Source organism: Macaca nemestrina, chromosome 2 (assembly GCF_043159975.1).
Source record: "Macaca nemestrina isolate mMacNem1 chromosome 2, mMacNem.hap1, whole genome shotgun sequence".
Taxonomy (NCBI): domain Eukaryota; kingdom Metazoa; phylum Chordata; class Mammalia; order Primates; family Cercopithecidae; genus Macaca; species Macaca nemestrina.
Window position 1 is genome coordinate 147,743,988 of NC_092126.1, and position 17,635 is coordinate 147,761,622.

A 17,635-nucleotide genomic window follows, 5' to 3' on the forward strand; every position below is an offset into this window, starting at 1 on the left:
AAAGTAAAACCTGCCAAAATCTTCCATTATTGTGGATGGTAAGCTGTCACAGACACAAAAATTAAGAGCAGAGGCAGGCCCAGAAGCCAGAACTAGTCTATCATATCACACTTTCTTATCTATGCCATCCTCTTCTGGTGGAGGAATGATTCTGAAAGATCTGTAGCGCACAATTTGTGGAAGTTGACACTACATCAGATAAGCTATTTCTGTTAAAATTTCTGGTCATGTCACTCCAAGACAGTAACATGCATATCACATGTGCCTCAACCAACCAAACAAAAAATGATGCCTAAATAGAGAGTGGCCAGCAGATCCCCCAAAATTTCTTTACTTTAGAGAGAGAGAAAGTGAAAGAGAGAAGTAGAAAACAGGTGGAAAAATGTAATAATTACAAAAATATTCTTTAAGTTTTTGAGGTTACAGATTCCTTTGAAAATTGAATGAAAACTATGGACTCTCTTCTCAGAAAAATATACATACAAAAATTTTACAAATAACTTGAGACTCCAAAGTCTTTCGGTGGATCCTAAGTTAGCAACCATGCATTCTGAGTCAGACTTCTATTCAATAAAAGAAGTAACTTCAGTCAGATCTGCTTCTGGGATCTGATAGTTCTTTGTCCCTGGAAGAATTCAAGCAAAAATTAAGTGAGAAATTGGCAGATGTGTTATACAAGAGGTTAAAATACTGAAAGGGACTGGTTTTCTAACCTTAAGATTCCATGATTCTAATGTGAGCAAAAAATATGGGCTCAATCAACTCTCTGGTTGAACACTCACTGAACACCCTGTGGTGCCAAACTCTACATTCAGTGCTGTGGTGGGATACCAAAGTCAGAGAAGACATGGAACCCGCCTCTAAAGAACACTGAAATTGTGGGAATATGTAAAGTATGCTTAAATCTACAAAGCAGGAGCTTTACAGGTTACAGAGCTCTTTTACTTTCCTTATCCAAGTCAAGCTTCATGACAACAAATTAAAAGGGGAGAGAAGCACTCAACACCGTGCTAATAATAATAAAATACATTCATTGAATGCTTACTACATTCCAGATACTTTCAATCAAGCAACAAATATTTGAGCACCCACTTTGTGTCAGGCACTGCATTAAGCACGTGAATACACAGCAGAATCTGTGCCCACATACATCAACTAATTTATTTAATCAATCCTATGAACTGTTTATTTTTGTCTCTAATTTATAGTTGAAGAAATTCAGGCTCAGAGAGGTTAAGTTACTAACTGAAGGTCACACAGTTAAGAGGCAGAGAGGAGATTTCACTCAGGACCACTGGAACTCATATCTGTGCTCTTCTCCACTGCATCCTGGTACCAAGCCCACCACAACTTCAAAACTACAGTTTTCCTGGATCATTTCACAATGTCAGCTTCTCGTCATGCAGGTATCTCAAGTCCGCAAGCACTCTAGACGTCACTGATAACAGCAAGAAGAACAAGGCCTACTTACTTTAGCCTTCACTTAATTCTAAAGTCATATTTATGAGTCAGTGGGACAGATACTATAATCCCCAAGTCTACAAAACTGAGGAAGAGAAGAAGGCTACCTTAGCCACTGTCAGAAACGGAAATAATCACAGAGCAAGAAGAAACTAAGCAACTGATTTTTAGCCAGCACAGCAAAGTGCATCTGCTCTTGAGCAAATCCAGGGCCCACCGCTACTGTAAATGGAAACCGGTATGCCTTGCTGAAACCGAAAGTGGCCACAAAAATAAATGTTATTTAAGTGAAATCATTAGATGCAATGCAAGATCAGCGCTGGGCCTGAGTCCTGATCTCTGTTTAAAAGACGGAGAGACGAGCAATTGTTAGAGAAGAGTGAGGGTGTGTTAGAGAGGAGTTGGGGCAGCATGTCACAACAAACTAGCACTAGGTTTATTGAGAATAATCAGAATAAATGAAAGAGCCTGTAAAGGAGACTACCTGCTCGGCTACGTGATTATATACATGTTATCTGATAAACTTTCCACCCAAAACCATGTCCGGTGTCACTGTTTAGTGCTTGACACAAAGTAAGCTTTCAGTAAAGATCAGCTGTCGATGTCACTGTTTAGAATAACTGCTCTTCTCCCAGTTATTGTTGGGATTGGATCGCAGAATATCTGGTTCCATAAGACTGCCAACCTCAGCTCACCAGGCTTGTCCTTGGCACTTATCAGAGGAGTAAACTGAGACCCAGAGCCACGCGGTCGGCTAGTGGCAGAGCAGAGCCGGGTACCCTGGCCCAGGGCTACGCTCGCGCCTCATCCTTTCTCCTTAAGGCGAAGACATCCTCCTCAAAGGGAGGGACCTCCCCCCGCAGACACCCGGGAGCTCCCAACCTCTCCGAAGCACTCACCTTCATGACTGCCAGGCCCGGAGGCCACTGAGGCTCGGCCAGGGAGTCCATGGTCTCTCCCGAAGATGCTAGGGGTCCGCCACCCACTAGCCTCTGGCGCTCCAATACCACTCGAAATTCCCCGCGCTACTGCATTACGTCAGCAACCCGCGACGCGCCTGAGGCAGGCGCGGAGCCTGCCGGAAGTTGTAGTAGTATGTGGGCGGGGCGCCGCTTACGGTGCTTGTACTGCGCATGCGCCAGGCTTCTGCCACACTTACCTTGAAGAAAGTGAGTGGGTTAGAAAACCTAGAGCCAGTTGAATGTTAAGAAAAGATAGCCAGGAATCAAACCAAATCCAGACCACGACAGATCTGTCAAGGTCTAAGCTCATGACCCCCTTCGGGTCGCCCACCCTGATCGCAATGACGATCCGTCCCTGCTCTGAACAGAAGTTTTTATATCCATTACTTTCTCTCTCCCATTTTACAACACTGGGAGGTAAGTGTTATCATTGTCAGTTTACACAAGAGGAAGGCTGCGCCCGAAAAAGAGGACAGAGTTTCGAGTCAGATTCCAAATAAGACATCTGGGCTTTAAAAGGGAGCTCTTGCTTTTATTCATATTAAGGAAGGAGACCACTACTACTCCTGCTGCCGTCCTCCCCACACCTTGCCTGGTTCACAAGACAGAAGAAAAGAGAGAAAGCAAACAGTTAGAAAGAAACAAAAGTAAGATAAATAGCCAGACAACCTTGGCACCACCATCCGGCCCTAAGAGTTAAAAAAAAAAAAAAAGTAATAATAATAACATCAACCTGGCCTAAACTACTTCTGTTATCTGTAAATTCCAGACACTGTATGAAAAAAGCATTGTAAAACTTTTTGTTCTGTTAGTTGATTCACGTAGCTCCCAGGCATGTTTCCACGCTTGCTTGATTTATCACGACCCTTTCATGTGGACCCCTTAAAGTTGTAAGCCTTTAAAAAGGCCAAGAATTTCTTTCTCGGGGAGCTCGGCTCTTTTTTTTTTTTTTTTTTTTTTTTTTTTTTTTGAGACGGAGTCTCGCTGTGTGGCCCAGGCTAGAGTGCAGTGGCCCGATCTCGGCTCACTGCAAGCTCCAACTCCCGGGTTCGCCATTCTCCCGCCTCAGCCTCCGAGTAGCTGGGACTACAGGCGCCCGCCACCACGCCCGGCTAGTTTTTTGTATTTTTTTTAGTAGAGACGGGGTCTCACCATGTTAGCCAGGATGGTCTCGATCTCCTGACCTCGTGATCCACCCGCCTCGGCCTCCCAAAGTGCTGGGATTACAGGTTTGAGCCACCGCGCCCGGCCGAGCTCGGCTCTTAAGACATGCATCTGCCGATGCTCCCGGCTGAATAAAAAACCTCTTCCTTCTTTAACCAGTGTCTGAGAAGTTTTGTCTGCGGCTCGTCCTGCTACAATATTAAAATTTTAATGTACAGTTTTTCTTCAGAGAGAAGCACTGTTAACTTTGGCATATAGCCTTCCAGATACTTCCTAGGCAGATTGACAAACATTCTTTGCTTGAGCGAACTTTAATCAGGCTCCTGAACCTTCTCTTAGGCCAATCTGTGTACTTCCTTAAAAAATCCAGTTTTAGCAAAAAAAACCCTGCTAAATCAAGTTACCAAGAATCCCCACCTTTGATATGTGATCACCCTTGATATCTGATGGGTTCCTCATCCTCCACCGTCCCCCAGTTGATGTCTGATCACCCTGGCCTCTTCAGCAAGAATCTACTGTTACCCCTGATGTTTCCTCTTAGTAATTTTTCATGCACTGCTCCCCACCCTGCTTCCTGTCTATAAATTTCCATTTGCTCATGTTGTATTCAGAGTTGAGCCCAGTCTTCAACAATTACAAGACCCAGTTGCAGTGGTCTGTATACCTACTTGAATTGTCCTGATTAAGTCTTCCTTATTGTGCTTTAACAAGTATCACTGGACAATTTTTTTCTTAAACAAGATACAAACATAGATACTTTTTTTCATACATGTTATATTAAATGCATAGCTCTGCCAACTTGAGGGTTTTGTTTGTTTACTTAACCATACCACCATACCTCTTGAGACCTCTACATGTTTGTACATATAAATTTATCTCATTCCTTCTAATAGCTAGATAGACCATAATATGGATGTACTACAATTTATTTGTGTAGTTCTGTATTATGGGGCATTTAGGTTGTTTCTAGTTCTTTTTGCTATTGCAAAGAGCTGCAGTGAACATGCTATCTCTATAAATCTTGGCACACTTGAGTCAAGATATCTGGGGATGATTTTCTATAAATGGAACTGATAGGTCAGTTTGTGTGCTCTCTGTGATAGGTAGCACTAAATGGTCCTCCAGTAAGGCTACACTGATACATTTGCACTTTGACCAAGAGATTATAAGAGTGCTTGTTTCCAAATGTGAAGCACTAATTAGCACGCCACTCAGCCTGTCTGTTCAACTCAGCATTCACCAACTGCCTTCTGTAGGCCTCTGTTACATCAAGTCTTACAGGCAGCAAGTAGCACAGATGTGGCTCAGGGCAGAACCCTGCAGCTTGCCATGTCATTGTCGCCCCACGTGGTCCATTCACTACTTCATTTCACAAATATTTTCTGAATGCTTACAATGGGCCAGACACTTGAGCTTTCCTGGGAAACAGGCAGAGATCAGATTGTTATTGCCATCTTACAGATGAGGACACTGAGGTTCAGAGAGCTTACGACTTCACTCCTCTGAGCTCTCTTCATAAGAACCCTCTGGCCTCTGAGCCAAAGCTGTAGTAAATTGATTTTTCCCAGCTTGCGCCCAAATACTTGCTGGGCAATCATATTAATACTAATAGCATTTAGAGAAAGGACTTTAATAGCCACTACAATAATAGCTGACATTTATTAGGACCTTGTTATGCAAAGCGCCATTCTAAGTTTTTTACACGTATGTACTTATTTGACTTATTCACAGGGCACCCTGTTGGTAGTGGAAGATGAAATATTTGAACTCAGGCAGTCTGGCTCGAGAGTCCATATTAACCACTACAGAATATTCTCATAAGGCCTTCATCATTAGAACTGAGTCTCAGAGAGGCAAGGGGACTCACATAAACCACAGTTTGTGCGTGGCATTGTCCAGGACTGAACCTAGGTCTTTTAACCTCTAGCCAGATGAAATCACCCATTGATTTTTTTTTTTTTTTTTTTTTTTTTTTGGAGAAACAGTTAAGCAAACCAAGACAAGGGGCAGAGCCAGGTCTGAGAATCTGAGGTTGTTGGACCTAGTGGGACTCCCAACAGGAAGATGAGGAATGGAGGTTAACGGTGCCCACCCCCGCCCCCCGCTTTGTATCAGCCAATCATAGAACGGCATGCAAATAAATGCCAGGCTGAACTGAAAAATGTTGGATAGTTCTGGATGCGGGAGAAGTGGGGTCTTGGAGAGACAAGGGAAAAGCATCTAAGACCAGGTCCGTGGCCTGAGTAAACCAGTAATCGTTTTTTTCACAGTACTAGTTGGACAAGGTAATTAGGTTTAAGGTGACAAATGGCTGGAAAGGTGAGAGAGGAAGAGAGAGGAGATGAGAAAAAAGAGAAAGAATGGGGAAGGAGAAAGGGAGAGAGAGAAAAGACAGGGACAAAAATGTACTCTTTGCATTCAACCATGGAGACAGATTTGGAAGAAGGCAGTACTTGTTGGTCCTGGGGCCAAAATTCATTTCCCTATTTATGGAGAGCCTCCAGGACAGAACCCGGTGCCATTCATCTCTGAGTGTCTGCCAATAGCTGCTGGGTGAGGCTGAATGAATGGATGAATCACCCATTAAGCCCACGTTCCCATAAATCTTTTCCTCCCAGGCTGAGCGTTCCTCTTCCTGCCATCTTCAGCAGCACCCAGGGAGATAGATCCCATCTAGCCCACCTCTGAGCCCAGGAAGGAAAGTTCAAGAACACAAGCTCACTTTGAGCTCAGGAGAAGGCATTTGTCTTGGGTGTTTATCTAACCCTGGGAGCCATTCTCCTCTTAACAAGCTGCTGTTTGTACGAACTTTCTCCTTCTGTTAGATCAATAAAGAGATTGTACTTCCTTATTCAGGACTAAAAACAAAATGTTCCATGTAAAATAAAAGCAGGCTAGTGTTTAGTGCAATCTTCAGTGGCACACAGCACACAGTGAGGAGCCAGAATAGGATGGCCCGATAAAATACAAGTTGCCCAGTAAATTTGAATTTCAGATGAACAGCACACAACATTTTAGTGTAAATCTGTCCCAAATACTGCACACAACATATTAACCAATTATTTGTTGTTTAGCTGAAATTCAAATATTTAACTGGGCATCCTGTATTTTTATTTGCCAAATCTGGCAACCCTAATTAGGGAAGCATTCTCCCAACTGAGTGTGGGACCTGCCCTGGATTAACCTGGGGATGTCCTGTGGCCCCTGAGCTCCTTTCCAGGTTCTCTTCATCCTATTCCTCTCTGCCCAGCACTCTCTTCCTCTAGGCCCCATCTTCCTCATTCTAGTTATGGGAAAGGGGATATTAAAGGAGCTCCCTCTCTCCCCTTCCTTCCTTCCTTCCTTCCTTCCTTCCTTCCTTCCTTCCTTCCTTCCTTCCTTCCTGCCTTCCTTCCTTCCTTCCTTCCTTTCTTCTGTCCTTCTTTCCTTCCTTATTTTTTTCTTCCTTCCTCCCTGCCTCCTTCTCTCCCTTCCTCCATTCATTTTAACAAATGTTTATTGAGCCACTCCCCACTTGTGCCAGGTGCTAGAATACAGAGGTGAATAAGACAGATATGGTCTCTGCTCTCTCGGAGCTGGCAGCCTGGGGGCGAGCGTGGAACCAGGACAAAAAAAGAGAGTTTGTAAGAAAATGAGTAAGATAATTGCATAAAACAGTAACTAATGTAAAAACAATAAAAGAGGATGATGAAATAGACAGAGGAGGGGACACTGTAAATTGGATGATCCGGGAGGCTTCCTCTGAGGAAGTGAAGTACGTGCAGAGACCCAACTGATAAGACAGAGGCAGCCATGCAAAGACCCAAAGACCCCAGAAATGGAGAGTTCCATGCCTTAGTAAAAAGTTCAGATTTTAATCCATGTTAACTTGGGCAAGTTGTTGACCTCTCTGTGCCTCAATTTTCTCATCTGTAAAGTGGGGATAATATTAGTATTTGCCTTGTAGGGATGTTGTGATAATTAAAGGAGTTATTGTAGGTATAATGCCTAGAAGGGTGCCTGGCAACTACTAAGCCCTGTGTGTCAGCTGTCATTAATATTATGTTGCTATAAGCACAGGTGGGAAGCCCTTAGATGCTTTAGGCAGAGGTGTAATTTACATTTTCCAAAGGTCATTCTAGCTGCTGGGTGAAGAAAGGATGGGAGTGGAAAGTGTACAGTAGAAGAAGGTGACAGGGGCTGAACCTGGGTGGCACAGTCCGGAGGAGGTAAAAGTGCTGTGGACCTCATGCTTACTGTGGACCCCAGTTCTAGGAAGAAGGCCTTGCTGTGTCCCTGTGACCAGGCCCCTACTTGATTCCTCCCAGACATGGACCCTGCCTTATTCTCTCCCTCCCAGCCCTGGGACAGCTAGGTCTTGTTTACACTTACAGACTGTGCCCATTACCCCCTCCACCTGCCTGTTAGACCGCCATCACCTCTGGGAGCTTCTCACTGGGGCCAGCTACCTGTCTGTCACCACAGCCTCTTCTTAGTAGGAGTCCCAACCCTTCCTATTGATCCTTCAAACAAGTGTTCACTGAGCACCTACTATATGCCCAGGCAGAGGTGACAAGTATACTAGACAGCGGAATGCCCAGTCCAAGCCCAGGTCTGCAGATGGGAAGAGCTTTGAGATCAGAGAGGAAGAACTTTTAAGGGAGGGAACTGTATTAGAGCTTTTTGGTTCAAAGTGCTGAATTAGAAAGCCAACTCAAAATGGCGTAAGCAAGAAAGTCAGCGTGTTAGCTCATGTAACTGAAAAGTCCTGAGGCTTAATCCAAGTGGTCTCTCTTCTTCCCTCTCAATCACTCTTTTTTTTTTTTTCTTTAAGACAGAGTCCCACTATGTCGTCCATGCTGGAGTGCAGTGGTGCGATCTCAGCTCACTACAACCTCCACCCACCCCGGGGTTCAAGCAATTCTCCCGCCTCAGTCTCCCTGGTAACTGGGACTAGAGGTGTGCCCCCAGCTAATTTTTGTATTTTTAGTAGAGACGGGGTTTTACCATATTGGTCAGGCTGGTCTTGAACTTCTGACCTCGTGATCTCCCTGCCTCAGGCTTCCAAAGTGCTGGGATTACAGGTGTGAGCCACCGCGCCCGGTCACAATCACTCTTTCTTAATGCCTTATATCTTCTTCCCTCATTGTCGGCTTAATGTTCATGCAGGCTCCCCCCATGAGAGGACAACATGGCTCCAGAAGCTCCAGGCCTATATTCCATTAGCATAGCTGCCTTAGTAGAAAGGACGGACCTCATTCCCAACAGGTCTCAGCGAAAGCACCAGGACCAAGTCTCATTGGCCAGAATTGGGTCATGTGCCCATCCTTGAACCAATCGCTGTGCCTCAGATTATCTAAGTATGAGTTTGGGAATGGGAGTGATGCCCCAAACGAACAACAGGGTATGACATACAGAAAAAGAGGAAATGGGTGCCTGCAAGTAAGCAGATTGCAAAAATGCTTGTAAATTCTTTCCCTGCCTACCCACACTTTGTTTCCACGGGACTCCTTCCAGCAACAGGTGGGTCTGTGGCTCCACTCTTCGAATCTGGGGTTGATCTTGTGATTTGCTTTGGCCAACAGGACATTAACAAGGGTGACCCAAGCAGAGGCTTGTGCACTAATAGCCACCATGGGAATAAGCCCCAGCTTGTGATCCTCCTGGGTGATCAGAGAGAGAGGGCCAAGTCATCTTTGTCACCCCAGCAACATCAAGCCACCTACAATATAGGAGTGAGCTCATCCTAGATTATCCAGCCCCAGCCAAAGCATCTGCTTACTGCAGAGAACAGCTCAGCCAACCCTGACCAGAAAACTGCTCAACATACCCACGGGATCACAGTAAATAATAGGTATTTATTCTTTTAAGCCTCTAAGTCTGGGCTTGGGTTGTTCCATAGCAATGGCTTACTGATGCAGTGATTAAAAACCACAGTGACCCTATACAGGAGTCTTCCACTTGCTGGAGCCTGGCTCAGGAACCCCCAGATACAGAGTGGCTGGAGCCCCAGTCCTGCTGGTCTTTCATCTTTCCCATAGCCAACTCCCAGCATCCTCTCCTGCTCTGTTAGACCCCCGTGCCTGTCTCTGCTCTGCTTCCATTCTGCTGCATAATTCCGATTATGCAGTGTCAGGGGCTGGCCCATGCAACTCCTCCTGCCTCCATAGGCTCCTAGCCACTCTTCCTTACAAAGAGGCAGTCACCAACCTGCAACTATTTGAAAGGTGTGTAGCTGAGTCTTGTGCTAGAAAATCTCTCCCACCATCCGTCATGGTGTCCGGACAGCCCCAGTTTTTCGGTTGTTAAAGTTTATGTGGTTTCCCAGAGCCCCATAGGAGAGTTGACTGCTCCTCTGGGGGAATGAAAGCAGGTTATACCTCTTATATTATAGCACAAACACACTAATTGCACCTGTTTAGTCTCCCTCACTAAACCATGGGCTCCTGGAGGAGACAGAACCAGCCTTTCTCATCCCAGCTCCTCTGTGCCCTAGCACAGCCATGAGTGACTGGAAAGACACCATGAATGTAGTGGGGACCCAAAAAAATGTTCTCTGGGTGAGTTACCCAGAAAGACACCAAACACAGGCCTGAACCTGGGACCCTGGGACATAGGAGTGCCAGGGCTCAGGGAGCCAAGCAAAGAACCGTTGAAAGGAGACAGAATTGTCACCAATTGATATAGTTTACAGCAACGAAGGGAACATAATTTAGAGTCACACAGACAGAAATCTGAGTCCATGCTCTGTCACTTACCATCTGGTCTCGGATAAGACACTCATTTCTCTGAGCCTTATTTTCCTCTTCTGTAAGACTGAAATAATAATGACTAACTTAGAGGGCTGTTATAAGGATTAGGTCTTTTAAAAAGGCTGGACAGCACCTAGCAGAGCACCTGTCACATGGGGAATGGCTGCGTATGGCAGTGGGAGTTATAGTTGTAATTGTTACTGTTATCATCACTAATAAATATGCTGCCCAGAGGGTACAAAGGTTAAGAGCACCAACTCTGAAGTCAGACAGCGTGGGTCCAAATCTCAGCTCTCCCACTTGCTGTGTGTGGAGTGTGGTCTCTAAATACCATCCCCACCAAAAGGAATTAGTGTGTCTTGGAGAAATGTTTCATTGTAGGTCTGGGGCAGGGCAGGTACAAGATGAGCCTAGAATATCTTATTGTGCCCCAGTAAAGAAGTTGAAAACCAGCGGATGTAAGAGGCATTTTGAACTTGCTCCTATGTACTTAAGCAATAAAAAGAACATCAATTGCAATGGATTGAAATGCACTGGATATTTTTACATCCAGAAAGTTATAATTAATCTCAGCAAAACAAAGGAAAGCCTTCGTTTACTGCCATTGGGGGTTGTCATTGTATCAGCTTCTTACTCTGAAAGTGGATAAATAATAGAAAAGAATTAAGTATTTATTCCTCCTTTAAGAATGAGCTATGTTTAGAGAAATACTAGCTCTTGTGGATAAGTATTCTATTAATAGCAAAACATAGAGAAGGAATGATAAAATTAGAAACTCACCATTTTGCAGATTCTAATGAAATATTATTGTTTCAGGCAATGATCACCAGTGGGTGATAAAACAATTATAAGAGTGGTTCTTGGGGAACTGGATATGTATCAGGTCCCCAAATTATCTGGCCAACAAATTCACTTGTTACTCACAGAGAAAGATGAGGATGAACCCACCTGAACTTATTCATCAAGATTTTTGTTCCTAAAAGTGGGCACCAAGCAGTGGGCACCTCCTGATGTGATGTAACATGAAGTGCATGTCGCCTAGGAAGTGTACTCTCCAAAACTAGTGAAACTTAATCTAATCAAAGGTTTAGATCCAGCTTACCGTTTAAAAGACACACAGAGTAGGATCAGGCGTGGTGGCCCACACCTGTAATCCCAGCACTTTGGGAGGCCAAATTTGATCCCAGGAGTTTGAGACCAGCCTGGGCAACATCGTGAGACTCAGCCCCACCCGTCTCTAAAAAAAAATATATATATATATATATATATATATATATATATATATATATATACACACACACACACACACACACACACACACACATATATATACAAAAAATTAATCAGTCATGGTGGTGCACACCTGTAGTCCAGCCTGGGCAACATCGTGAGACTCAGCCCCTCCCGTCTCTAAAAAAAAAAATATATATATATACACACACACACACACACACACACACACACACACACATATATACAAAAAATTAATCAGTCATGGTGGTGCACACCTGTAGTCCTGGCTACTCAGGAGGTTGAGGTGGGAAAATCACCTAAGTCCAGAAAGGCAAGGTTGCAGTGAACCGTGATTGCACCACTGCACTCCAGCCTGGGCGATGGAATGACACCCTATCTCAAAAAAATAAGTAGAATAAAATAGGCCGGGCACGGTGACTCACGCCTGTAATCCCAGCACTTTGGGAGGCTGAGGCGGGTGGATCACGGGATCAGGAGATCGAGACCATCCTGGCTAACACAGTGAAACCCCGTCTCTACTAAAAATACAAAAAATTAGCCCGGCCTAGTGGCAGGCGCCTGTAGTCCCAGCTACTCGGGAGGCTGAGGCAGGAGAATGGCGTGAACCCAGGAGGCGAACCTTGCAGTGAGCCAAGATTGGTCCACAGCACTCCAGCCTGGGCGACAGAGGTGAGACTCCATCACTCCGTCTAAAAAAAAAAAAAGAATAAAATAAAAAACATCCAGGGGAGGACAGCAACCTGTGAATTGACAACTCAAGGAAGCAGTCAGGCAAATGCTGACTGTGGAGCATTTCACCAGAAAACAAGCTCAGTCGGTCGTGACGGGGCATACTCTAGAAAAATGAAGAGACAATACTCATTAGACGGGATGCTGATTTGAACAAAGCAACATTTAAAAGACATTTTTGGAACAATCAAGGAAAATTGAATATGGATTAAGTAATATATTTTATTGAGAAATTGTCATTAGTTATATTCTGTGTGGTCATGGGATCGTCATTATGCAGGAAAATGTCATTTTTAGAGACATACAAGTTTCAGGGTAAAAGGTCATGGTGTTAGTGATTTTTTTTGAAATTCAGAAAAAGAAGTAAGGCAAACTCATAAAAATGTGAATAATTTTAAAAACTGGATGATAGATAGAATGGTTTAACTGTGCGATTCTCTGTATTCTGTAAATTTGAAATTTTTCATTATAAAAATCAGAGGTTGCTTACCCTGCCTGCCATCTTACAAATGACCACATGAGGGCAGCAGAGTATCAGGCTGGATGCGGGCTCACGCTTTGAGAGGGAAATGCAGATAGGCAATCACCCCACTCATGCATAATTTATTTACTTCTCATCTTTTCTTCTAACCCATCATTTAGTAAGCACTATGTGCAGGGTCCTGTGCTGGGCCTATAGGGGACAAAATGTCGAATTCACCCGATCTGGGCTCCTGCAGCCACATACATTATGTCTGTATCTGGAGGCCAAGGAAGGGATGGTGACCAGGAACCTCCCTCCTGCTGGGTCTACAAGAAACACAGGTGTCTCTATGTTTGGCATCACTGGAATGGAGACCTTGGCCAGCCATGTTGGAAACAAAGAAATTAATGTGGAGAATGGAGGGAGCTGAACACTCGTGTGAGCTGATGTGCAAGCATTAGGGTTTACCACTTATCTACTGTGATCTTGGGCAAGTTACTTTACCTCTCTGAACCTCACAGGACTAATAATAGTTTTTATCTTATAGCTGTCTGTTGCAAGAGGATGAGACCGTCTATGAAAAATTGCTTAAAACAGTGCCTAGCACACAGTGAGTGCTCAAAATGAACATATGGAGAAAATGGTGAATGCAGCTTTGGGACTGGGGCACTGGAATCAAGACTTTCCAAAAGGCAAGATCACAACTATAGCAGCTACATTTATTGAGGGTTTCTCTATGTCAGATGCAGGTTTCTCTAGCCCAACAGCAAGCCTAAAGGCAGGACTGTTAGTGTCCTTACTTTAGAAATGAGAAAACTGAAGTGTTAACTTTCCTGAGGACTTTCAGCTGGAAAGGAAGGAAGCTGGGATTTAAACCCAGGCAGCCTGGCCTTGGAGTCCTCCTTCATATCCACCAGGGTGGCTGTACTCCTTTTTGGGGATGGGTGCTATGGAAACACAAAGCATTTACCTGGAGACAGGGGTGTCATCCTGCAGTCGACAGGGGCCTGTGGACCTGGGGAAGGGATGAGAGAATGTCCAACACCGTGCTATGAATGTGTTTCTCAAGAATGTCCTCTGGAGACTGGAGCTCTTGATAAGCTCTCTGGGCTTTGCCTGCTCAGCATCTTTGTTCTTTCTTTCTTTCTTTCTTTCTTTCTTTCTTTCTTTCTTTCTTTCAAGAGGCAGGATCTCACTATGCTGCCCAGACTAGAGGGCAGTGGTGTGATCACGGCTCAGTGCAGCCTCAAACTCCTGGGCTCAAGTGAGATCCTCCTACCTCAGTCTCCCAAGTAGCAGGAATTACAGGCTCACGCCAGCATGCCTACCTCATTTTGTGCGTGTGTGTGTGTGTATAGTGACAGAGTCTCACTGTGTTACCCAGGCTGGTCTCAAACTCCTGCCCTCAAGTGAACCTCTCCCTGGCCTCCCAAAGTGCTGGGATTATAGGAGTGAGCCACCACACCTGGCCCCAGCATCATTCTTCCAATCATAGAACTCGTCTATTCCTTTTGGGAAACAGCCCTTACCCTACTCTCAACCATGTGGTCAGGCAAGGCTGATCCCAAATCTGGCTCAAGACTGGGCAAGTAACCAGATCTGATCAGTTACAGTAAGACCCACCCTCCACTCAGTGATTGGTTCATGGTAAGCATGTGACTCAAGCTAGGCCAATCAGAGGCAATCCTGGGACTCTGACTCATTCACTGGGAAAGAGATATAGTTTTTTCTAGGGGTGTAGCCAAATGCTAGGACGCAAGCCTAAAACTGCTGTTTGCCATCTTTGCCATCACTTGAGAAGAGTCAGCCTGAGAGTGCAGTGTGAAGGAATGCAGGGCTGAGAAGTGGAGAGACCCAATCCTGTTGACATCCTTGGAATACTTGGGCCCAGCCTGCCTGCATCCATTTTTATCTCTGTACTTTCCATACAGATGGGGCAAAAAGCATGCCTTGTGATACAAACCAGACTAAGTTGGGTTGTTGTCACTGGTAACCAAGCAAGTCCTTAATACATTTCTCGACAGCATGGTATAAAGCAAAAAGGGCCATGCTATTTATCAGAAGATTAAACTCCTCTAAGCGCCAGTCTATGTTCAGTTACAATAACTGACAAATGAAGAAGGAAAATCTTGTTCCACAGATGACAGGACTTTGAGTTGCCTGGGAAGGGAGGTCTGCAGCTCTGCAGCATGCAGGGGCCATTGATCTCCATATTGGGAAGAATTTGAATCAATCTCTCAGAGGGTCAGACGGACTATGTGTGGATGTCTGGATGGAGAATGGAAGCAGAGCTGGAAACAACACTGAATGGGGGCACTCAAGGCTCAGAAACACTAATAATAATACTTCCTCCTGGCTGGGCCCGCTGCCTCACGCCTGTAATCCCAGCACTTTGGGAGGTCGAGGCGGGCGGATCACTTGAGATCAGGAGTTCGAGACCAGCTTGGCCAACATGGTGAAAACTCGTCTCTAGGATGGGCGCGGTGGCTCAAGCCTGTAATCCCAGCACTTTGGGAGGCCCAGACGAGCGGATCACGAGGTCAGGAGATCGAGACCAACCTGGCTAACCCGGTGAAACCCTGTCTCTCCTTCTCTACTAAAAAATACAAAAAACTAGCCGGGCGAAGTGGCCGGCGCCTGTAGTCCCAGCTACTCGGGAGGCTGAGGCAGGAGAATGGCGTAAACCCGGAAGGCGGAGCTTGCAGAGCTGAGATCCGGCCACTGCGCTCCAGCCTGAGCAACAGAGCGAGACTCCATCTCAAAAAAAAAAAGAAAGAAAGAAAAGAAAAGAAAACTCGTCTCTGTTAAAAATACAAACAATTAGCTGGGCGTGGGGATGGTCACCTGTAATCCCAGCTACTTGGGAGGCTAGGACAGGAGAATTGCTTGGGCCCAGGAGGCAGAGGTTGCAGTGAGCCGAGACTGCGCCACTGTACTCTAGCCTGGGTGACAAAGTTAGATTTCATCTCAAAAAAAGAAAATAATAATAATAATAATAATAATAATAATAATACTCCTCTTCCTCTTGCATCAGCCCTCAGATAAAGAGAAGCAGGTTCACTGTAATCTGGGATTCATGACATAGCATTGTGGCCCCCTGCAGCACTTTAATCCTCAATTATCAGCCAAGTCTTCCATTGTTAAAAAGTGGCTGTGGTCCAGAACCAGAGATGATGAATTACTAGTATTATTATTATTTTTAGACAAGGTCTCACTGTCACCCGGACTGGACGGCAGTGGCACAATACTGGCTCACTGCAGCCTTAAATTCCTGGGCTCAAGTGATCTTCCTGCCTCTGCCTCCTAAGTAGCTGGGACTACAGGCGCGCACTACCGCACCTAGCTAATTTTTTATTTTTATTTTTTTTAGTAGAGATAAGTTCTCATTCTGTTGACCAGGCGGGTCTCAAACTCCTGGCCTCAAGAGATCCTCCCAACTTGGTCTCTCAAAGTGCTGGGATTACAAGCATGAGCCACCACACCCAGCCGTTAATTTTTTAACAATAATAAGTAGAATCAAGCAATGCCCCTACTGCAAGCTTCCAAGGGCTTCTCAGTGTTCTTAGGATAACTTCAAAATGGTCACCATGACCCAAAAGGCCCTGTCTGTATTCTTCTAGACAGCTGTTCTCACATCTCTCACCCACTCAGCTCCAGCCACATGGCCTTCTCCATTCTTCTCCCGTGCCAATCTCTTTCTCATCATGTGCCTGCCTGGTCACCCCTTGGCATGGTGGGCTCCTTCTCAGGCTTTTGCCAGTTTAAACTCCCCTCCTCAGAGAGGCCATCCCAACCTCTCTCAGTCTAAAGCAGATTCCAGTATTCTTCCTCCCCACGCCCTGAGTGTTTCTGGCTTTGTGGTTGTCATTGTCTGTCTCCAGCATTTGGCCTAAACTCCACTGGGATCTTGGTCTGCTTGGTTCCAGGCTGCATCCCCAGTACCCAGAACAACACTTGGTGCACAGTAGGTTTCAAGAACTGTTTGTTAAACGCGGGAATGGACTGCAAAGATGTGACTTTGTTTAGCTACCAAGCCCACCTCACTCAGAAATAGCACTTGCCCCCTAGGTGTGGTTGAATATTCATTTCATCCATAAATAATTATTGAGTACCTACTATGTGCTGGACACCCTATTACCATCTCGAGATAGTATGGACAAGATAGACAAAACCCCAGATTTTCTGGAGCTTACATTCTGGGTTGGGGGAGACAGACTACACATAAGGAAACAAATCAATTCCAGTGATGATAAGGGCAATGAAGAAAATAAAACATATTAACCCGATGGTGACTGCTTTAAGCAAGGAGGTCAGGGGAGATGTCTCTGAGGCAGGGAGGAGTGCTTGGGAGACCTGATACTAGGTTCTCCGGGTATCAGAGGAAGGTCCCAGGCCTCTTTAGCCACCCCACAAATCCCAGCCTGGGGTCTAGTATGGAGCCTGCCCCAGGCCTCCAGTGTGAGCTGACCTGCTTTCTAGGGTGGCTGAAAAGCCCTGGAAAGTTCTTGTCCTCTCTCTGCCTCTCCTTAGCATCCCTTTATTTAAACACAAACCTCTGCTCACTGCCCAAAAGAAAACTGCCACTTCTACCACTTCCAGGGGGCAGTGGTGGGGGCGTGTTGAGGAGGATGTGAGGTGTCTGTCGGGGGTTGGGGAGTCCTGGGGGGTCTCTTACTCCCACCTCACCCCCATCCTTCTCCACAACCCTCCACTGCTAAAGTTCCTCTTCAGGCTACTCCAAGGCCATGCCTTGCTACTTGCACTGAGGGGTCCTTTCTAGACTTCCCTGCTTAGGGGTGGAGGCAATTGTCTGGCAGGCTGTTCCTAGGAGGCCTTTCCCCAACCCCCGCACACCTCTCTCTCTAGGGAAT

The 17,635-nt window shown here is 45.4% G+C and overlaps 1 protein-coding gene and 1 long non-coding RNA gene across 3 annotated transcripts in view; one reads left to right on the plus strand and one right to left on the minus strand.

Annotated features, from left to right (window-relative positions):
• LOC105477646 (RAD18 E3 ubiquitin protein ligase) overlaps positions 1 to 2,508 on the minus strand; it is an 82,375-nt gene extending 79,867 nt beyond the window's left edge. For both annotated transcript variants that reach the window (XM_011734212.2, XM_011734210.2), the window contains exon 1: positions 2,361 to 2,508. In XM_011734212.2, the coding sequence (XP_011732514.1) occupies positions 2,361 to 2,411 (51 nt within the window). In that variant the 5' untranslated portion in view covers positions 2,412 to 2,508. The remainder of the gene's footprint in view (positions 1 to 2,360) is intronic.
• Positions 2,509 to 2,640: 132 nt separating this feature from the next.
• On the plus strand, positions 2,641 to 13,438 carry LOC105477659 (uncharacterized). The gene is made up of 3 exons (XR_984872.3): positions 2,641 to 2,840; positions 9,152 to 9,420; positions 13,312 to 13,438. It is a non-coding gene; the product is annotated as an uncharacterized lncRNA (long non-coding RNA).
• Positions 13,439 to 17,635: the final 4,197 nt, after the last annotated feature.